The sequence below is a fragment of the Polistes fuscatus genome, unplaced genomic scaffold (genome assembly GCF_010416935.1).
Source record: "Polistes fuscatus isolate 324 unplaced genomic scaffold, CU_Pfus_HIC Scaffold2, whole genome shotgun sequence".
NCBI classification, from domain to species: Eukaryota; Metazoa; Arthropoda; class Insecta; order Hymenoptera; family Vespidae; genus Polistes; species Polistes fuscatus.
Genome location: NW_025113096.1, coordinates 14438507 through 14460900, shown reverse-complemented (window position 1 = coordinate 14460900; position 22394 = coordinate 14438507). Strand labels below are relative to the sequence as shown.

General features: G+C 29.1%; 7 protein-coding genes and 3 long non-coding RNA genes across 10 annotated transcripts; all 10 read right to left on the bottom strand.

Annotated features, from left to right (window-relative positions):
- Window positions 1–31: 31 nt before the first annotated feature.
- On the bottom strand, window positions 32–650 carry LOC122516885. The gene is made up of 2 exons (XR_006303686.1): window positions 352–650; window positions 32–155 (listed from the first exon to the last, which is right to left on the bottom strand). It is a non-coding gene; the product is annotated as an uncharacterized LOC122516885 (long non-coding RNA).
- Window positions 651–1719: 1069 nt separating this feature from the next.
- LOC122516076 (zinc finger protein 454-like) lies at window positions 1720–3228 on the bottom strand. The gene has a single exon (XM_043633629.1). It carries the CDS (start codon window positions 3226–3228, stop codon window positions 1720–1722), a length of 1509 nt encoding a protein of 502 aa, XP_043489564.1.
- A 169-nt stretch (window positions 3229–3397) lies between these two features.
- LOC122516883 lies at window positions 3398–5161 on the bottom strand. Its single transcript, XR_006303684.1, has 2 exons — window positions 5021–5161; window positions 3398–4944 (listed from the first exon to the last, which is right to left on the bottom strand). It is a non-coding gene; the product is annotated as an uncharacterized LOC122516883 (long non-coding RNA).
- Window positions 5162–5729: 568 nt separating this feature from the next.
- Window positions 5730–7737, bottom strand: LOC122516875 (zinc finger protein 135-like). Its single transcript, XM_043635073.1, has 2 exons — window positions 7651–7737; window positions 5730–7436 (listed from the first exon to the last, which is right to left on the bottom strand). Exon 2 carries the CDS (start codon window positions 7385–7387, stop codon window positions 6116–6118), a length of 1272 nt encoding a protein of 423 aa, XP_043491008.1. The 5' UTR covers window positions 7388–7436; window positions 7651–7737; the 3' UTR covers window positions 5730–6115.
- Window positions 7690–10259, bottom strand: LOC122516873 (zinc finger protein 271-like). Its single transcript, XM_043635071.1, has 2 exons — window positions 10158–10259; window positions 7690–10079 (listed from the first exon to the last, which is right to left on the bottom strand). The coding sequence occupies exon 2, from the start codon at window positions 10061–10063 to the stop codon at window positions 8354–8356; it is 1710 nt and encodes a 569-aa protein (XP_043491006.1). The 5' UTR covers window positions 10064–10079; window positions 10158–10259; the 3' UTR covers window positions 7690–8353.
- Window positions 10260–10288: 29 nt separating this feature from the next.
- Window positions 10289–13010, bottom strand: LOC122516879 (zinc finger protein 28-like). Its single transcript, XM_043635076.1, has 3 exons — window positions 12807–13010; window positions 11813–12703; window positions 10289–11685 (listed from the first exon to the last, which is right to left on the bottom strand). Coding segments are annotated over exons 2-3 (1101 nt in total). The 5' UTR covers window positions 11815–12703; window positions 12807–13010; the 3' UTR covers window positions 10289–10586.
- A 908-nt stretch (window positions 13011–13918) lies between these two features.
- LOC122516882 (zinc finger protein 319-like) lies at window positions 13919–14679 on the bottom strand. The gene has a single exon (XM_043635079.1). The coding sequence runs from the start codon at window positions 14580–14582 to the stop codon at window positions 13935–13937; it is 648 nt and encodes a 215-aa protein (XP_043491014.1). The 5' UTR covers window positions 14583–14679; the 3' UTR covers window positions 13919–13934.
- A 1354-nt stretch (window positions 14680–16033) lies between these two features.
- LOC122516874 (zinc finger protein OZF-like) lies at window positions 16034–19288 on the bottom strand. Its single transcript, XM_043635072.1, has 3 exons — window positions 19214–19288; window positions 17527–17697; window positions 16034–17324 (listed from the first exon to the last, which is right to left on the bottom strand). Exons 2-3 carry the CDS (start codon window positions 17694–17696, stop codon window positions 16169–16171), a joined length of 1326 nt encoding a protein of 441 aa, XP_043491007.1. The 5' UTR covers window position 17697; window positions 19214–19288; the 3' UTR covers window positions 16034–16168.
- Window positions 19006–21027, bottom strand: LOC122516075 (zinc finger protein 675-like). The gene is made up of 2 exons (XM_043633628.1): window positions 20984–21027; window positions 19006–20271 (listed from the first exon to the last, which is right to left on the bottom strand). Exons 1-2 carry the CDS (start codon window positions 21025–21027, stop codon window positions 19188–19190), a joined length of 1128 nt encoding a protein of 375 aa, XP_043489563.1. The 3' UTR covers window positions 19006–19187.
- Window positions 21028–21069: 42 nt separating this feature from the next.
- Window positions 21070–22375, bottom strand: LOC122516884. Its single transcript, XR_006303685.1, has 2 exons — window positions 21301–22375; window positions 21070–21177 (listed from the first exon to the last, which is right to left on the bottom strand). It is a non-coding gene; the product is annotated as an uncharacterized LOC122516884 (long non-coding RNA).
- Window positions 22376–22394: the final 19 nt, after the last annotated feature.

The following is a 22394-nucleotide window of genomic DNA, read 5'->3' as shown; positions in this document are numbered from 1 at the left end:
TGAAGCGATCTACAAAGAGAACAGATATTTCTTTTTGAGAGTTATCGTCGTTATCAGCTTGTTTCAAGGATCTTGTTTCGTTGTGTTCGTCATATTCAAGTTTCAATGAAGACAGATGAGCGGATTTAATGTCCACACTCAATGGATCGGATACTCTAAAACATACAAGCGAAGTACTTCATTATTGTAAGTTTCAATTATACTAAGAAATAATTTCGTATCTTTTGCTTTTTTACGATAGACGAAAAATCTATAACAAACGAAACAGTCTCATTTTCTGTTTAAGAAGTTTGTGATAATCATATTTGTTATAACATCATGCAAGACAAAAACCTCCCCTTACTTACTTACTTTTATTTTTTTTTTATCTGGAAAAGATGATTTTTGATAGGTTTGGGATTCGCTATATATATTATTATTACATTTAGAAATTTAACATCTTTAATTTGTCTACATGTTTCAAATACACATTCAAACGAGTGTTAAAGGTACATTATTATCATCGCCAATTATTCCATCATTTGCAAATATTCGATAATTTGGAAAATTGTATTCTTATCGCTATCGCGTGGCATCAAAATTATTTTTTAATAGAATAAAGTAGTTTATCTTTCTTCTTCTTCTTTACGTTCTTTTTCTGTATTAAAAATTTATCCGTGTGTCACATTAAAATAAAAAATCTTTGTCATCGCGATCCTTAATAAAAAAAAAATTTGACTCAATTCGTTCATACTAATGAACAATGTTCTACTTTTTACATAATTATACTCTGGTAAAACGTAACTATATTAACAGGAAAAGACGTTTATTATTATTACTGTTCTTCTTCTTATTATTACTATTCTTATTATTATTATTATTTTATGGTAACAAAAAACCCAAGATTCGGTTAAACGATGCTGTCGTTATGTGATGTTCGCTAAACTTACAATAATAATTTCAAAATTATTAAATACAGCTCGCCTTACTATTTTAGTATAAAATCTGCTTGAACTATAAGATGAATGCGATAGGTTAAATTTTCACAAATCTATATACACTTATAATCAAATATATTAATTAATCATATAACTATAAAACGTTATTCTTTACTTTTATTTCAAAAGAAACCAAGTTTTAAGATTCAATCAGTTTTCTTTTAATTTAAAAATTATAAACCCTTTGGCTGCTCCGGGCTAATTTATCAGTACCGACGTGAAAACAGCCACGATTAGAAACCAGCAGATTAGAGATTGATACTTCTATAAATTGTTTTATAAAGAAGAAAATTATGATTTTTGTCTTTATTAATAATACGATATTACATATTAGAGATACATACTAATAAGCATGAAGGCGAAAGGGATTATGCGTGAATGAATGTAACCTGACAATCAAAGGGTATTGAGGGACTATAAATCAGCCCATGAAAGCCAAAGAGTCAAACATTTTTTTCTTTATATATTTTGTAATCAGAAAAGGATCGCGAGAGAAAAATTACATGAGAATTTAAAAATGGGATAAAACATTCATATATTTGTATATGATATATGCATATATAAAAAGAACAAAAAGTCGTCTTTTTAAACGAGTTTGATTCAAAAGAAATTGTTCCATGGATTTTTATATTTTTCGTAGATACCATGTTTAATTATCTTAAAAAAAAAAAACCTTCGCTTGACAAACCCGAATTAATATGAATTATAATTAAATGATCCGAATTAATAGAATGAAGACACTTTATGTTTCTTCCTCAACAATTCTCTCATCATTTTCACGAGCATTGATTTCTTGAACATATTCCTCAGTAAATTCCTTAACGATGTCAGCAATTGGCATCACAGGTAATGGTGGATGAGGACCAGGATGTGTCTTTCTGTGACATATTAGACCTGGTTTTTGAGTAAAAGCTTTTCCACAAATGTCACAAACAAATGGTCGCTTTCCTGTGTGTATTAGCAAGTGCTGTCTTAGTTGCGATCTTCTTGCAAAAGGCTTTTTACAAATTAGACAAGAATGTGGTTTGCATCCAGTATGGACAGCCATATGTCTTTTAAAGGAATCTTTTTTTGTGAAGGTTTTACCACATTCCGCGCATACGATTTTTTCTCTCTTTTCATGTTGCATTAAAAGATGCTGATCAAGATTTTCCTGAGTCACCATTCGTCTTTTACAAATATGACATTCGTATTTCGGTTTATAATGAGCCCATTTCTGATGAACATAAAGAGAACCACTGTTTTGACAGAGCTTTCCGCAAACGTTACAATTTAATGGTTTTTCTTTATGATGGAATCTTACGTGATTCGTGAGATCACCCTTAACTTTAAACTTTTTTGGACAAAATTTACATTGATGTTCATATCGATCTGTATGTTTTCTTATAAAGTGTGACTGTAATGAGTGTTTGGACCTACATTCGAATCCGCAAGCATCACAAGGAAATAATATATTGTTCTGTCGTTTCCTAGACCAAGTTTCGTGTTTTCTTTCAAGATGTGCTGCGAACAAGCTTTTCTTTAATGTTCTATAATCACACACAGCGCATATGTAAGCACCGTCCTCCTTTATACACACTTTTTTTTTGTGAGTCCATGCAACATGCTTTCGAAAGGATATAGCTGAGTTGAACATCTCCGAACAGAGTTTACATTTTAATGCAGTGTTCGAAACTTTCTTTTTACTTTTCGTTGGAGATACGGGATTATTAGTAGATCCTAAAATTTCACTTTCGAGGTATTCTACTTCTCCTTCATCTTCAGCATCTTTGTTATAAGTTTCCTCAGTTTGAAAAATATTTTCAGATTTTACATTGGCATCTGTAGAGAAAAGCTTTTCGAGAGTTACTGTGCTACCTTGGAGTTTCAACTGATATAAATCTCCCACCGTGTTTTTACTATCTATTCTGTTACTACCATTAAGTATAATCGGTTTTACATCCACTTCTTCTTCCTTTTGCTCGTAACTCCCATTAAAAATATTTCCTTCTTCATAAAGGCTCTCATCTATCGAATCATACTGTAAACTTTCTTCTGCATAAAAGCATTCAACTTTTGATTCTTTATTATATTCTTCACCTTCTTCTAATTCATCTTTCATTTTGTCCTCTTCTTTCAAAAATTCTTCTCCACTCTTTGTGATCTCCTCCAATTCTTCAGGAATATTATCGTCTAGTAAAGGTATGTCATCCTCTGGTACAAATGCATAATACCGCTTTCCATCGAACTCTAAAATCTGCCATTTCCTCATTATCACTGATTCTTTATCGTAGAAGAAAATACCGCGACAGTCGTAAGTAGCCTCGTGATCATATCTGAAACATCGATGGATTAAACGTGTTATAAAAGCGTATAAGATAAAAGTTATGATCAGGTTTTGTGATGTCGAATGTATGATTTAACGACAGTAGTTTCTTTTGTTTTGTTCTAATTACGTTAATACTAGGGATTGTCAGATTTCTCTTTTTTTTGTTTTTTTTTTTTAATTTATGCAGGTGTACGTTTCTAGCTAAAGTTACGTGTGAATAAATTCTATATCGAAAAATACATTGTAGATGTGTTATCGCCTAGTTTTTGTGCAAGAATTGGTATATTCTTGTGAAAAAGAATCATAATGCGAAAAAAAACTCATATTACCAAATTCGGCTTCATGAGTTTCTTTAATAAGTTTTTGATTTTTATGCAGAAGACTTTATACGACGTGATAACGCATGAATTTTTATTAATGATAAAAAAAATATCAAAAATAATTAAAACGTTTCCTTGAACATGTCTTTTTATGTTTGTAAATCGCATTCTTTCGAAGAATAGATTTTCAAACTATTACAAGTGTTACTAACTACAAAGGCAATTACGATTAAATTATATAAAAATATGATAATTAAATATAATATATAAATATGATAATGAATAAATTCGTTGACAAAATAGAAAAATGTTATTAATTAGGAGAATTCAAGAAATACAAGACAAGAATATTTCGATCGATTTCGTTTCTTTATGAACTCTTTTAAGATGTGATCGATTTGTATAATATGTAGTGGTAGTAGAGTTCCTGAATAGATCTTCCTGTGGCATATAAGATTTTGTTGAGCGAACGACTTGCTATAAACGTCACAGGTGTAAAATTCGTTCGCTGGTATGTAGGAGAAGATGTTGGTTGAGACTACTATGAGTAGTACAAGCTTTGTTCACGAAGATTATAATTTTCAAAGTTTTTCTACATTCTTCACAAACCGATTTTTCTTCTTTCTCGTGTTGAGTCAAAACATGTTGGTCCAGGTTCTCCTTGGTGACCAATCACCTATGACACATTGGATATTCAAACATTGCCTTATAATGAACATGTTTCCGATGAATATACGAACTACTGTTTTTACAAACTTTTCCACAAACATCACATATCACTGGTAATTCTCGATAAATTTAGTCTTGTATGTGTCGAAAGATCACTTTTGATTTTGAATTTTTTGCTACAGTATTCGCAGAAGTAACAATAATGTTAAGTATGGTTTCGTACAAAGTGTGACCATAGCATTTCTTTTCTTGCCCATACCAAATCACAAACGATACAAACAAATTTACGTTTCTTCTAGCAACTTTCATTTTTGCTCGTTGTACCATCTCCATTAGAATTCTCCGCCATAAGCGACCATGATCGATCTTTTGCTGCATCTGAAGTAACATATCACATAAGTCAATGCTTCTTGATTTCCAGCAAAATCTGAAATGTCCTTCGTTGAAGAAAATTTTACTAATTATTCTCCAATGTCAGTCTATGTTTTCATAAAGAATATTTGTTTTTCTCAACTCTCTTATATAATTATAATAAGATATTTGCTCTGATTTCTGGTCTTTTTTTATGTTTAATTTAATATGTTGAAAATGATCAGTTCTTTTTTAGACACTAATTTGAAGTATTTTTGTGTTTTTCAAGTGATTATTATTTATTTACTTTGATGTATCTCTAAAACAGAAAAGAGAGTATAACAAATATATGATGATTTCATTCTAATGGCAATTTCTAATCTATAATTACTTACTTTCATAGTAATAATTAACGAAGATCATGATAGAAATGATCTCATTCCCTGAATTAAGGGCTGTTAGATTGTTTTTTGAAAAAATATTAGGTATTATATTAAGGTATTTATTCTTTTATTTTTTTGTTATTTTTTTTTCTATTTGTGGTAATAAACAAATAAAATATGATACATAATAGCAAGTAAATGTATTATTTTACACGTGATAATAATAATAGTGATGCTTCATTTTTCACATTTGTATCTTTTTCTCACCATTTGTAAGGTTCTTGAATGATTATTTTCGTTGAAGTCATTCATAATTTTGTCAGTCACTCTGAAACAAAATTTGTCTAAAATATCTGTTATTAAAATAATATATAACATTAAAAAATTACTTACATTTTCCAAAAACCACTTCTAAAAAAAGCCAAAGAAAATAAGCTGCAACATTCTTAAAACTAATTAGTATCAGTTTTATTGTAAAGTTTTAATAAAAAAAATGTTTATATATACATCAAAATATATTTTACTTACCATAAAAATAAATTTTAAAAACTTACTCTTATTTGTTATATAAAAAAACGCATATTATATATCTGTCTAAAATCATACTTTATTAAAAACGTCTTGAATTAATATTTTCATACTAATTTATATGATTACTATAATTAAATATGTTATAAATGTAATATAATAATATTTCTTATTACGATAGAAGTTAGAATCAACCAATTAAAATATATTGTAGCTCATTAAATTTACAAATAATATTATCACAATTAATTACGTGATCAAAAATGCCAAATCCTTGCTTTTTCTGATCATATAACTTAGCTTTTCTCAAAATACAAAATTTCAGAAAGACTTATATAACTGAAGAAAAACAGTAATTTTAAATACTTGAAATATGAATATATATCAAATATAAAACTTATTTTTTGTCATCCTAAATAAAAATCTTTTAATATAGTTAAATCTCATATTGCTTTATAGTAGATCTTCTTTTCTGCCTTAAACATTGCAATTTTCGAGAACTATATTAAATATTAAATAGTTCATTGTTTTATATAGAAACTAAGTACGATGGACTGTATTTTATCTTATAAATTATTATTAATCCTTTTTCATAAAATCGCTAAGTATGTGTTTGATGTGTACAACTGGTAAGGGTGGATGAATTCCAGGATGAGATTTCCGATGACAAATCAGTCCAGGTTTCTGCGTGAAGGCCTTACCACAAATATCACAGATATATGGACGTTTTCCTGTGTGTATAAGAAGATGTTGTCTGTAAGCAGTACGACGAGCAAACGCTTTGCCACAAATGTGACAATCATAAGGTCTATCTCCTGTATGAGTCATCATATGTTGCTTCAATCGATGATTTTCAGAAAAGGATTTTCCGCATTCTTCACAAACGAAACTTTCACGTCGTTCGTGCTGAAGAAGTATATGCTGATCAAGATTTTCTTGGGTCACCATTCTTCTCTTACAAATCGCACATTCATATTTGGGCTTGAAGTGAGCCCACTTTTGATGGACGTACAAGGAGTTACTGTTGGAACAAGTTTTACCGCAAACGTCACACACTATTGGGCCTTCTTTATGCTTGAAACGAACATGTAATCTCATATCTCCTTTAACTTTGAACTTCTTACCACAAAATTCACAATCATACTTGTATTCTGATGCATGCTTACGTTCAAGATGTTCCTTTAAACGTCTTCGAGTCTGACATTTGAATTCACATACATCACAAGCATACTCTTCCTGTTCAGAGAGAATTCCACGATTAGTTTTTCTTCTACCAGTTCGACGAGTTGAGTGTTTTCTACTAATATGAGAATAGAGAGTAGATTTATTTGTACTCTCGTAATTACAATAATTACACATATACGTTAGGCTCTCCACGTCATCGATGTTCTCTTCTTGCTCAGGTTTATGTTCTAAGGCTACATGCATCTTGAAAGCTATCAAGCTACGACAAATTTTAAAACAGACTTTGCACTTGTATCGCTGGGCTTGTTCATGTACGGCATTTTTATGACGTTTCAACATTTGGATTACTGGAAAACAAATGTTGCATTCTTCACAAGCATACATTTTGCTATCTTCGTCGTATGTTTCTTGATCGTTTGTAATTGCTTGTTCATCCATAAAAGATTCTTCTTTCTTTATTTTCATAGTGTAAAATGTATCATGTTTTTCAGTGTACGGAAGATCCTTTTTATTTGAAATTCGTAGTGATTCCTCGAAAATTTCTTTTTTAATCCCCCGAGTTTCTGAATTAATTTTGTTTCTTTCAGTTAACTTCTTTTCTTGTTTAGCTGGAATAAATGCGTAGTAAAGACAGCCTTCCAAATCGACGACTTGCCATGGTTGCATTTGGATCGATTCTTTGCCATACACAAAACGTCCATCTCCGTTTAGAATCCTGAAAATTATAGAGAAATATCAGACTAGTATCGAATAGATAAAACAAAGATTATAATAATGCGTTAATATTCCTTTATTTTAGTTTATCATAAAAACATTTAAGACTATAATGGGATCTTTCTGCCTTTGAAATATTCAAAGTTTATAATTTTTCTATTTAAGTCACTTATATTACAATAAATTGGTAATAATAATGATGAAATTAAAGTTACCAGGGTGAAGATGTTCGTTAGTAATTATTAAACTAATTGTTCGCATCTGAAATAATTTGGAGAAATTTTAATTTCCATTGATATATCGTACATGCATAAATATACACCCAGAAAAATATTTGTATATCAAAAACCAGTGTTCTAATCAGTGAAAGACGCTAGTTTTACTGTATATATGTATATATATCAAATAATTATTTTTTTTCAGTTAACTTTTTATCACTTTGCGAATGATACATTATATTTAATTAACCATATACTAGTTCACACATGAATGTAAATATAGATATAATAAATGTAAAATATGATTTCCTCTTTTTTTAAATGTGAAGAACATCGATAATTCAGAAACACTGTAAAACAGATGTGGATATGTTACTATAAGAAAATCCGTGAAAGATTACAAGTGAACTATTAAAATGGATAATAGTCAAAACCCAATAAACCCTGTAAACGGTATTTTAAACATTGCACTTTAAGTAAAAAGATATCTATACACGTATGTCTATCTAAATATTAATAATAATTAAAGAATAATAACATTAACGTATTTTCCTTTCGACACTTTTCTTATCTACGTTTTTTAAAATGAGCTAATAACAAAATATTGTAAAAAGCACAGGTTGGGCCATATGGCTATATTGAAAAAGCACTAGAAAAGTAGTAATTTGGAAACACGTAATCGGTGGAAAATCAAGCAGTCTTAATTGTTCATAACGTCATTCAATATATGATCGATGAGAACTCTTGGTAAAGGTGGATGAGATCCAGGATGAGATTTCCGATGACTGATTAATCCAGGTTTCTGAGTAAAAGCCTTTCCACAAATGTCACACACGTATGGTCTCATACCAGTATGTATGAGAAGATGTTGCTTCAATGCAGTTCTACGTGCAAAAGCTTTGCTGCAGATGGTACAAGTATAAGGCTTATCTCCTGTATGAATTCTCATGTGAACTTTTAATCTGCTGTTTCTAGAAAATGTTTTACCACATTCTTCACAAACAACATTCTCCTTTCTCTCATGCTGTCTGATCATATGTTCATTCAAGTTTTCTTGGCTCACCATTCGTCTCTTGCATACTTGACATTCGTACTTAGCTTTGTAATGAGCAAACTTTTGATGCACGTAAAGAGAATTGCTATTTAGACAAGTCTTTCCACAGACGTCACAAATCACTGGTTGTTCTCGATGACTGAATCTTATATGATTCGTCAGATCACCTTTGACTTTAAATTTCTTTCCACAGGTTTCACAAGAGAATTTAAAATCGTCAGTATGCTTTCTAGCTACGTGAACCTTTAGTTCATATTTGTTCTTATTTTTGTAATCGCACTGGTTGCAATAAAATAACTCTGGTTGGTCATTACCAGTACAAGATCTTGTAGTTTTGTGCTTTCTTTTAATGTGAGAATACAACGACGTTCTCTTAATCGTTTTGAAGCCGCACTCGTTGCAAGCATAAACCTTGTTCAAGGCTTCAATTTTATGTTGACGTTTGTGTGAGTAAAGTGTACTCTTCTTTGCACATTTGAAGTCACAAAGATCACAGCATTCTTCTAGATTAGTTTTGTTGTTGTGCTTCTTGGCAACGTGACTCGTCATAGTTGATCTCTTTTTACAACGGAATGTACAACATGAACAAGAAAAAGTCGGAGAATTTTGTTGTACTTCTTTATCGTACTTTTCTTCCTCAGCTTTTGTGACTCCACAATTCCACTTGGTTGACCTGCTTGATAAATTTTTTATTCTCTTCTCTGATTTTCGATGGCATTGTGCCACATGTGCAGCTAGAATGTCACCCTGCTTACACTCAAAATCACAAATGTCGCAGAAGTGATAAACTTTTTTATTTCTCGTAGATCTTCGTTTGCTTGAATTACCTTCGTTGGAAGAATATTTGCGACTTTTCGAAACAGATTTAACTTCATTTATTCCGTGTTTTCTTTTCAAATGTACGGTCAAATTGATACTTTTTCCACATGCAAAATTACAGAGATTGCAAGTGTAATCGCGTTTTTCAACTTGTCCAAATACAGATTTACTGTACTTCAGTAAATCCGAGTTTTTAGAGTATCCATATTTTTCTCTTGAGCATTTGATCCTTGGAATAGAACGTTTGATATTGTGGGACAATCTGTGTCTATTCAACATCGTTTTCAAAGGAAACTTCATTCCACAACGATCACAATTATGGTACTTTATAATTGCATTTCCTTGAGCACTAATGCGATGTTCCCCCGTTTCTTTCTTCACAGATAACAATGATGACATTGTGTTTATTTGATTCTCCACTGTTCTTGATATAGATGAATATTGCAATTTGATGCTGGGGCAATCATGTTGTAGTAATAAAAGAGAATCCTTTTCTTCAACTGGTTGTCCAAGTTTATCCATTTCTGAATTCTCCATTATAAAATTTTGATCTCTAAAACAGAATGACAAAACAATGATTATTATCTTGTGAAATTATATGATGTTGATTACATATTGAGACATTACTTACTCCGCGACTATAAGAGCCAATTGTGCAAAATAATTGTCGATGAGATCATTTAACAAAAAAAAATTGTAAGTAATTTCTGTTTGTTATACTTAGTTTTCAGAATCGACCACTAATTCTTAAGAAATCATACATGTATAAAATATATATATTTAATTTATATCATTACAAGCGCGCACACGCGCGTAAATATAAATACATACGTAGATATTTAAGATATGACAAGTATTATGATTTAAATATATATCTAAGTATGTACAACTGTGATATTTATATTATAAAATACATCATATAAGCACATTAACTAATTTCTATGTTGATTTATTAAATAATATAAATATTATTGATAAAAGAAACATTAATGAAAAGCATTATTAAGTTACATTCTCCGATTTAGAATCAATATTGACTTCTAAAATGTTTCTATTTTTTTCAAAATGGTATAGGAGGTGAGGATAAATGAGAATCTGGATGTTTTCTTCGATGTTCAATCATGTAGTATCGTCTTTTGAAAGCTTGTCCACAAAGATCACAAACATGAGGCCTGTCCGCCGAATGTGTTAATAGATGCGTGTTTCTCATGTGAGATGTACGAAAGTTCTTCTTACAAATTTGACAAACGTAAGGTTTAACACCCGTATGAGTGGTCGTGTGTGTAGCCAAATATCTTTTTGTTGCAAAGATCTTGCCACATTCTTTGCATTCGTACGTTCTATCGTGTTGACGCATATGATTGTCAAGATTTTCCTGAGTTAAAAGCCTTTTGTTGCACACGTCGCATTGAAAATTGTATTCATTCAAATGAGCAACCTTTCTGTGTTTATAGAGCGAGTAATCACTAGTGTAAAACTTTCCACAAATATCACACATATGTCGTGAATTACTGTGAGTACCAATATGAAACTTCAAATCCCATTCCATTTTGAAGCGTTTGCCACAGTGTTCACATGCGAACTTGTAATCATCGGTATGTCTTCTAATGTAATGAGACTTTAAGTTATTTTTCGTTTTCGTACGATAGTCACACTTGTCACAGCAATGAAGCAAACTGATGTCCAAATCCTGATGAATCAATTTATGTGCCTTCAAATCACATTTGTATTTGAAAGATTTATTACAGCCGTTGCACTTGAATGGTCGATGAAAGCTATGCTTACTCATTATATGTCGTAATATCTTGCTCTTTTGCTCAAATATTGTTTGACAAATGTCACATGTGTAATTACCATCGTTTCGTTTCTTGTAAAGAACTTCCTGATTAGTACGTTTTTCATTACTTGCTGATTGCGATTTATTATCGTTTTCAGTATTTTCTTTTACACGATTTCTTTTCGTTTTCAGTGTGCTTGATGACCTCAACATTTTTATTGCTGCTTTACGTTCGTATCGAAAACTGATGCTTTTGAGATGAGAATCCTTTGAATAGGAAGTTTGTGATTCGTCCAGACATTTCTTAACATTCCATTTCGTGCGTATTGCCGAATTTCTTCTTTTGACCAAACTTCTTTTGTCTAATTGATGAATCGATTTCCTAAAACAAGAATTATCAACATCAGTATACGTATTCTAAATAAATTGCTACGTCATATGATTAGAAATATTAGCATCGTTTTCCAGAAATAAGGAGTATTCTTCTTATGATAAGGACGTTTTCTTACATTCTGAAAATAGCACACACAAGTACATTAACTTTCTTAAATCAATAAAATACATTCTTAGTATCTGCAAGTAAAGGTCTAATGAAACATATCAAATGTGTTAATCATCCTCTTGCTCATATTTATTTTCATCTACAATGAAAATTGCATATTGCACTACTTAAATCGTTAAAGTCAAAATATAAATATTAAAATCTTTTTAAATGCAATACAGAATTATCAAAGTTTACAAAAAATATAAAAATATAAAAAGACTGTTCTTTTCTTTGAGAAGACATCTGAGTTAGAGTAATTACTATATACTTCTTTTTATTATGAATTAAACGTTCTGTTTTTGCATTTCATATAACACTCTCAAAGATGTCCTTAATGGACATTAATGAAGTAGCCTCTGAATAATCAATATGTTTTTTTCCTCATTATCCAAAGAATATTGGTTAAGTGAAATTTTATCCATAAATAGAAAAAAATAATTTCTGATATATGTGTGAGTCAAGAAATGAACTTTCTTGTTCATTGCATTTCCAAATGTAATAGAAATATGATTTTTCATAGGAATATGTTTCAATGTTTTTCTTCACTTTCTTCGTTTTACATGTTAATTCCATTCTATGTTTATCGCACATATATGGTAATTGAAGTTGACGTTAATGAGTGTTTCAGATTCTTTTGAGACTTAAATTTCCTGTTACACATAGGAAATTAATACTTCAAATCTTTTGTTCTGTCCTCATAATTCTTATAGAAGTACAAGAATATCTTGTTGGATAAAAGTGATGATGCATTGATCACAAATACAATTTTCTTTCTCGTAAGTAATCAAATGTTTCATATTTCGATCACATATATTGTATGCGAAATAAAAAAACTATTGTTTCATACGAAGTGTACCTACAAAATGACTTGTCGTTAAAGAATAGTTTCTTTAAAGTTGTGATAGATTTTTATTTAATTTTTTTGTAAATAAAATTATTTAAGGATTAATAGTTCTCACCTGTAGGTAAAAGCAACGTATTATGGTAAAATTATAGTATGGACATGTATAAATTGGTGTCTCTTCGTGTACTTTCACTTTGAATCTCTGCATATTATTTTTATATTGGTATTTCTTAGCACAAACGTTTAATTGTGCTAAATAAAAATTGTAATACTTTAATATATGTTTATGATATTTCGATCTTTTTTTTATTAAACATAATCTTTGAGATATTAAAAGAAATCTGTTTTCTCCTAATTTATAAATGTTCGTTTTTTCTTCAATTGTCTTAAAAATTTATTAAATTTCTCGATCATATTTTAATTTCTTTTATTTGATTGTGTTGCATCCATCAAAATTTTTCTTTCTTTGTTCCACCTTTATCTTCTTCATTTAATTTGAACAGGAAGAATGTAATTGTTGTATCAATGTTAAAATTCTATTCAAACTTGTATATACATATATAGTATCTTAAATATTTTTTGTTCGTAATAATTATTCTACCGTGCAAGTAGTTATTCAATTACTTGCACTATATGCTATTGGTTTTAGTAACATTTCTAACTACAATTTTTTACATGTAAAAATTTGTTAATGCGTAATATTTGATGATAAAAATACAGAAAAACAAAATCAAAATTGAACGTTGAATCAAGATATGTATATAAAATATGTATTGAAGTATTTTATATTACAATATCCTTAAGTAGATAAACACAATAAACGATAAAACAGATTTGCGTAAATATGTGGGTACTATATACATATTATATACCATGTAAATTTGTATTCATATTATAATTTAAACTTACAAGGAGACATTAAACTGAAGCACTAACGGATTTTAACGATCTTTGGTATTAAAAAAAAAAAAAAAAAAAAAAAAAAGCTCATTGTCACAAATACCAAATACCAAATCCCGCCAGCCAATGCTTCCATTCTTGAGCAAGATCCCTCTATTCGCGATCCTATATTATCTTTCCACCTACGTCTTGGTCTACCCTACATTTTTAAATATTACAACAATAAATCAATAATTCGAACATTCTAAAATATCAAATTTCTTTCGATTAATTTCTTTTTAGTCCTTTTTATAGAATTTCTCCTACCAATAACAATATTTCCTTTTCTCGTAATTTAATTTTTTTAAATCTCATGTAATGCTTTGTGCTTCAAAAAAGAACCTTGATATTTAAATTTCGCTTTACAGATGTCGCATGAAAAATTAAGCGAATATCGTAGCTTATGTTTTTCGAGAACGGAAGCATTTTTGAAAGACCATTTACAATGAGGACACTGATGATTATTTTTAGATTTATCTCTCTCGTTTGCTCTTAAGATTTTATGTTTCCAACCAATAGGTAATGGATTTGTAATGAGCTTACTATTCTTATCAATATTGTCCATAGGATAAATATCTTCCATATACTTTTTTAAGACATGTTTTATATGTATATGTCTCTTTACATCTCCTTTGAAATTATACTTCTTCGGACAATATGGGCAACAAAATCGAACTACTACTTCATCTCTAACAAGTGTATTCTCTGGTGAAATGCAATCATTTTGGTAATGCTTCTTCCTTACATGTCTTAGTAAATCTTTTTTGTGATTATAAAGATTGGGACACTGCGGACAACAGAATCGAGAAATTTTGAAATAAGTACTCGTTACGTTTTCTTTCCTTACAGATTTGAATTCACAATTTTTACAATAACGCATCTCAGATTTGGAGCCATTTGTTTTCATATGAAGTTTCGAAGACTTTTTGTTCTTCAACAAAATATTACACATTGAACACTTGTAAAAATTCTTGTAATCGTATGTTGTGATCCATCAGGTGAAACTGCAGGTCCGAATTTGTATCAAAAAACTTCTTACATACGTAACATATAAATACATAGGTCACATTCGTTTTCGATTGTTCAAGATGCTTGGTAGTTATTAATGGATTTGGCACATCTGGAATAATGCACTCATCTGCAGGTTGTTCTACTTTTATTTCGATTACGGCTTTTTCTGAGTTCATTATTTGTTCATCTATCGATAACGAGTTGTTCATCGTTATTGGCACTGCATAGTACTCGTCAGTTCTGTGTATTAAGAGATAATTTTGCTCGAGTGGATCTTGGACTGCGAACCTAAAAATGTAGGATGATATATTACTATTAATTTCGTTAGAAAAAAGAAAATATACTAGTAAATTAATTTAACTATGTATGCAATAAAAAATAAATTGTATATATAGATAAATATTCTTACTAGAACAATAAATTTGTGTATATGTATATTAACACACATATACAAATATACGTAGATAATAGAGAAAGGGACATAAATTCTCTTACGTCAGAAATTTTATAATGTTAATTGGATTATCTTAGGATCAGAGAAAGATACCAATTTAAATTATGCAGAAGATCACAAACACTTTCCTCACTTGCAATTCGAATAGTCGAATAGCTATGGAGCAGCTGTAATAAATCTATTTTGTAAATTTTATTGTTATATTAAAAGTAAATGTATTTAAGTGCACTGTAAAAATTGTAAAAATCATAATAATCAATTTCATTATTTTTAACATAAAATATTATAAAGATTTCCTATTATATTTTATAATTTTTCTAAATAATAATAGCGAATAGTTAGGATATAGAGTATTTACAAAATTATATTTTAAATATAGACCAATGTATTTACAATAAAATGATCATCAATGGCAGGGTACGAGCAAATATCGCAAATGATATCCTTTTTAAAAATCTTATTTTATATCGACTTATTTACGTAAGAAGATATAATATTCCACTGTTTGTATATAATAAAAAATAAATACAAACATAAAAAATCATAAAGATATTCGACAATACAATTATTTTTGCGATAACAGTAAATATTATTTTCATTTATCAAAAACATACATTTAATTCAAATACATATCACATAAATTCTATGCTGTACATTGCATCATCCCAGAGAAATATATTTTATTAAAACATATTTTACTGTTCCTTTTTTTCTTTATACGCTAGAGAAAATAAATTTACATTTTATGTATATATAGCAGTATAAAAAGTCATAAATTAAATTCACAAGTCATTAGAAAATATTATAGTTTAAGAGCGTAGGCTTAAATAAACTTGTGACGATTTAATGAAAAAAAGAATTAAGTAAAAATAATCTTAAACTTTGAAATTACGAGTTACTTATCTGCATCTTCTTTTTTTTTCTAAGCACGTTTTTTCTTTTTGTGTAATTTTCAGTTAATAACAATGCTAATAAATAGATCATAATAATTTTTAAAGACATTAAGCTTAATGTACATACATAATGAACTTTCTTTGTGCGTTTATCTTGTTGAGAAAAAGATATTACAAATCTTATTTTACATTCGTGTTTATGATGATCTTGTCTTGTACACCGTGCAATAGATTAGTGATTTTGATTGGAGGTGGTGGTGGATGCACACCAGGATGTTTTCTTCTATGCAACATCATTGGAGATCTCTGTGTGAAACTTTGACCACAAATATCACAAACGTAGGGACGTTCGCCAACGTGTTTGAGCAGATGTATTTTTTGGGAACTCAAACAACCAAATGTTTTCCCACAAATCGCACAGAGATAAGATTTTTCACCAGAATGTGTTCTCAAGTGTTTCGTTAGGCCATACTTAAATTTAAATTCCATTCCGCATTGTTCACAAACATATTTCATCTTATGTAACTCTGCATGATTATCAAGATTCTTTTGACTTTTAAATTTCTTTCTACAAGTCGAACACTCGAATTCCTTGATTTTGGTCTTATGTTTGTAATGTTTATGAAAGTAGAGAGAGCTTTTGCTTGGATATGAAGATCCACAGATATCACAAACGCAAGATTCAGTATCATGATCCTTCATATGTGTAGTATAGTCTGATTGAACTTTAAACATTTTTCCACATTGTTCGCAACTGTAATTGTAATCCTCCGTGTGTTTACGAATATAATGAATTTTAAGATATGGCTTTGTTCTCGCTTTGAAATCACACAATGTGCATGCATGTAATTGTGCCGGTTCGTCATGTATTTCCATATGTCTTGATAAATAAGCACCAGTTTTAAATCCTTTCGAACAAATTCGGCACTTATGAGGCCTCGAATTACTATGTTTGAACATATGACTGGTGAGTTTACTCTTGCGATCGAAAGTAAAGTGACAAATCTCACAGGAGTATGGCTTTTTTTTTAATCTAGCCAATCTATCAGACTTTGTTTTTAAATTCTTTTCTTCGCACATTTTTCTAAAATCAAGAGGAGTATCGTCCAAATCATCCGTAATATCAATATTTTCTTTAATACGTTTTTGTTTACTTCTCGTTTGTATAGAACTATCATTGTTCTTTTCTTTCACTACATTTTTCTTTACAGAATCATTTTCGTTTGGGTTTGGTTCCTTCATCATAAAAACGCTTAAAGATTTTGGAATGCGAAAGTAGTCATCTCCCAATTTCACTGTGAGAAAAGATGGACCGAGTGAGTTGAGTGAGTTACACCTAAAAACATTTCAAAGCCAATTTTCCAATCAGTAATTATTCTAAAGATTAACTCATCTGATTTATCGTCATGTATGTGTTGACTTCTTTTACAAAAAATTAATATCATATCTAGCATGTGACAATTAACAAAAATCTCAGTTTTCACATTTTATTTCTTTAGAAGAAAAAAATGAAATTTCTTATTAATCAATCATCCTACCTTTCGGATTGAGCTGCAATATTACTTGACGATGTATTAGGAAGTTCTACTGTATTATCATCACTGATATTCTGTGCTCCATTCTGAGTAGATGCTATGTAGAATGGCTCATTACCCACCGTCATCGTTACACGTGGTTGGATGTATAAAGGATCGTTGTTATTGGTCATCCTAAAACAATGAAATGTAATTAGAATCGAATGATCACAATTTTATTTTCATTTTTAAATCATCCGGTCAATGGACTCACAAGTATCTGCAATTTTTTTTCTAAATTATGATACTTCTTATACTTGTATATATATATATATATATACAAATATATACATATACATTTATAATACTCATAATTTCACAGTAGTAATAAGAAAACTTACGCTTAAAACGTTTATTATTCATATAGAAATGTAATACTTGCAAGAAAATCACCATGTTTTTGTCATATATGTATTATCAGCAATCTATAATATAAATATATACACATTTAATTTTTTTATTTCATAATACATATCATTAAACAATATATAACACAAATAAAATTCATATAATGCATACACAAAATAACATTTTATGACCGTTCATTCTTATATTTTATTTTTATGCGTATCTGTAATCACATGTATGTTTTTTTCAAAAGTCTGAATACTTTTATGAAATATTTATATATATTACGGTCAATGTAGAAAATCCAGATATTGTATAGAATGCCCAAAGGCAATCTAGAATATATGCTTAGGTTGGCTATGTTAAGAACATTGTGAAAAAATTTTAAAATTTTCGGTTTATTTCAGTTACACGAGCTTAAAAATACTTCCCTCCCCCTTAACATAGCCAATGCTCTAAACATAACCAACTGAAGCATAAATTTTAGATTGATCAAAACCCTCTAGGCATTCTAGAGCTTGGCCGGGCAAGGTACGAAAAATATTCTCAAAATATACATTGCCCAATCTTAGTTGGACATTCTATACAATGCTCGAATTCTGTACATTGACAGTAAACATACATATATATATCCAACTATAGATTGTATAATAATTGTAACCCTAACTATAATCATACATGATAATTAACTTGAGTTTCATTCTGTACATCTTCATTTAAGCACTTGTGGTGAAAAAAGGAAAAATATTACACTTCGAACAATTCTTATGCAAAAATTAATTAAATAATATTGTTTGATATATTTATACTTATTAATTGTTAATTAGACCACTTAAAAATGATTTTGATTTCATCAATCTATTTTTTTCACAAGTTTTAGTTACATTTAAAATATAATAAGTTATCAGAGAATATTTCTTCATAATTCATTTTGAACAAATCTTTAATTTAAGGGATAAAATAAAAATTGACTAACTTTAAATGTATTTGTATAGATCAACAAAAAAGAAGTTTTCTTATTAATAAATTTTCTGTTATATAAAATTTAAATATCTACCGACTTGAAAAAAGACAAAATCTCTTCTTTTTTTTTACTGTCACTATTAATTGATTCATTGTGTAGTATACAAACACACAAATACAAAGAATATTCTGTATAGATTAAAATTTTAAATAAAAGTAGATTCCAAAATATATATATATATCTCTTTAAAAAATAAATTATTCCAATCGAAGCACGTTTCTATGGAGAGAGACTCGTAAACGTGTATGCACGTTTAATGAGATGTTTTGTCTATCTGACCGTTTTGAAATTTCTGCATATAACTTCTGGCAAGTTCTGCAATTTGTGGACTGGGTAAGACCAGCGGTGGAAGTGGTCCTGGATGATTTCTACGATGTCTTAGAAGGCTGGATCGTTGCGTAAAATCTTCTTCACAGATGTCACACTTATATGGTCGGATTCCAGCATGAGTTAGAACGTGTTGATGAAAATTGCTAACGCATGTAAACACTTTTTGACAAAAAATACAAGTAGAACTACTTGGTCTACTGTGTTTAAAACGTTTATGACTTTTCAACTCTCTACTTCCAATAAAACTTTCACTGCAATCTGTACACTTGAATCCATTTTCGTGTTGCAACAAATGTCTATCCAATCGACTTCTATGACAAAATTTTTGAGGACAGAGATGACAAGGAAAGTTGTAGAGCTTCTTATGAGCCTTCCTTTGATGAATATATTCATGTCCCTTAACATCTCTTACCTCCTTACCGCAATACCGACAAATTTGTAACTCAAATGGATGAGCTTTCTTTATATGATTCGTTAAATCTATCTTTAATTTATAACTTCTACCACATTGTTCACAAACAAAAACTGGATTATTCCTGTCATGAGCACGTATATTATGCCGTTTCAAACCACCCTCGCTTTTATACTTCACATGACATTCCATACACTCGAAGAAATAATCTGGTCTATGTATCACCTTGTGCACATCAAGAGCAGTCTGCGTATTGTAAGATCTCTTGCACATATCACACTTGTATTGTTTTTGATGGACTACCATTACATGCCGTTCAACATTCTGTTCGTTACTAAATTGTTTATCACAGAATGGACAAACGTTCCGTATTTTATCCAATAAATCAACTTCGACATTTTCTTTGTACATTTTTACTGAAGAATCCATTGTTGTCCTCTTCCTTATCAATGTATTTGTTTCTGAAATCGATTCACCGGCATTAACAAATTGGAAAATCACAAATGTACTTTCCTGATGCACTCTTTCCTCTTCTTCTTCTTCTTGTTCTTCTTCTTCCTCCTCATCCTCATCTTTTAAATCTTTCAAATCTTCTTCTTCCTTCATTTTCTTGATATTCATTTTTCCTTCTTCTTCTTCTTCTTTTGATGTTTTTTCTCTTTCAACGTCTCTTCTTTTTCTCTGCTTCCTGATATATTTTTCTCTGAAACAAGTATAAACACCGTTAGTAGAATGAAAATCACCAAATTAGGGGGGAAAAAAAAATACGTCTCAACATGCAAATATTAAAAAAGAAATCAAAATTTCGTATATGTACACGGGTACAATTAATTTTATTTAGCCTTTACGTCCAATCTTTCTTTCTTATATGTGAGTATCTGAAAAAAGAAAATTAATATATTTTGTAACGAAGAATATCATTTTTGTTTCAAATTCTACCTATTTTACTATTTATTATTCTAAAAACTTTAGAAAAATTTTGAAAAAAAAGATAAAAAAAAAAATAAAATTAATACATATTAATTAATAAAGAAAAATAGTATTCTTTTCCACTCTCTCTCTCTCTCTCTATCTCTCTCTAATAGATTTATAATAAAGAGAAAAATATTTTAAACCACTTCACAATAAAATCAATCTATTCTGTCAAAAAAAAAAAAATTTAATGTACTTTTACTTCTATTCTAATTATTCTTGCCTGAATACTTCCTTGGATGTTCAAAATTTCATCGTCCATCTATAATTTCATTTAATAATATTTCAAATTTCTTTTAATAATTTATAAGTTATAAAATCAGATATGCTTTAACATTGCATTGCTAGAAGTTTTATTTTCATTCGTTTTTTCTGTCATCTCATTTCAGATTACATCACGAATAATGAAAAATATTATATATTCCTTTTAGTACTCAATTTTATTTCTTATTTTCTTTACAGTAATACTATGTGATTACATATTCTTCTCGATATTTCTTCTTATCAGTTCTCAATAAATATCAATTATCTGAAACATCCAATTAATTTAGTAAATAAAAAAAAGGAAATAAAAAAGATAATACAATCGTAATAATATGTAGAAATAATGAGAAGCTTACTCTTATTAGGAATTTTTCTAGGATCTACTAACCTTTTTTTTTAATAAATCTTCTGGGTTTGGCCTGAGAAGATTTTCATAACTTATTTAATAATCTTTTTTCTTCTTTTCCCCTTCTCTCTCTCTCTCTCTCTCTAAATCTATATATATAGTTTTATATGTTTACTTTACATAACTTACTTTATACAAAGCTAGGGAAAAAAATTGAAAATTTCTAATTGACCAAACAATGATGGATCTTTAACAAAATTTTCTTAATTACTTATATTAATCATACAAAGTATTTCAAATTAGAACTTTGCAGTTTTCTTCTTTTCTTGGCAAAATAATATTAAGTACAACGCAAATTAGTTTACTTTTTTTTCCTTTACTTAAGCGCAAAAAAGGACTTATTTAACTTTGCATTATTATTTATATTGATAAACTGATATACCTTACATCATCATCGTAACTATCTAACTGTTAAATCTAAACTTCTGTACATACATTCAAATATGTCAATTTATGAATACTTTCACTCACTTATACAATACTTTAGTGCCATTCCTTATTCACTCCTTTTATCATACACTATGCGAATTTATATAATAGTATAAAATCTTGTGACTGCTTTGAATTATTAACCATTCTAAAAGCATACATACTTCACTCTTAACATACATTCGACTGATCACTAGCATGAACGAAATTTTTATTTATTTCTTACGTACTCTAAATAATAATAATTATAATAATAATAGTAATAATAATAATAAATTTTTAATACATAATGAAAATCAAGTGCACCCTGTTTAACTCTCTTCGTTGTGTCATTGAAGGCATGTTGAAATATTCTTTTTAATTCTTTACTAATTTTAAAGAGATTTTAATTTTACTTAATAGTTCAAAATTAACACAATTCCTTTTTCTCTCAAAGAATATGTATTATTCCTTCCTTTCTTCCATTCATTCTTTACACTTTCTCTTTCCCATTTGGAATTTCTTTGATTTCTGATATATACAATAATCGATGAATTACTCTTCAGGAAGACTCAAGAAGATAAATTATTTTCATAATGAAAGCATTCTGTGATATAAGCACATAATAACAATAGTAATAATAATAATAATAATTTATATATCTAAAT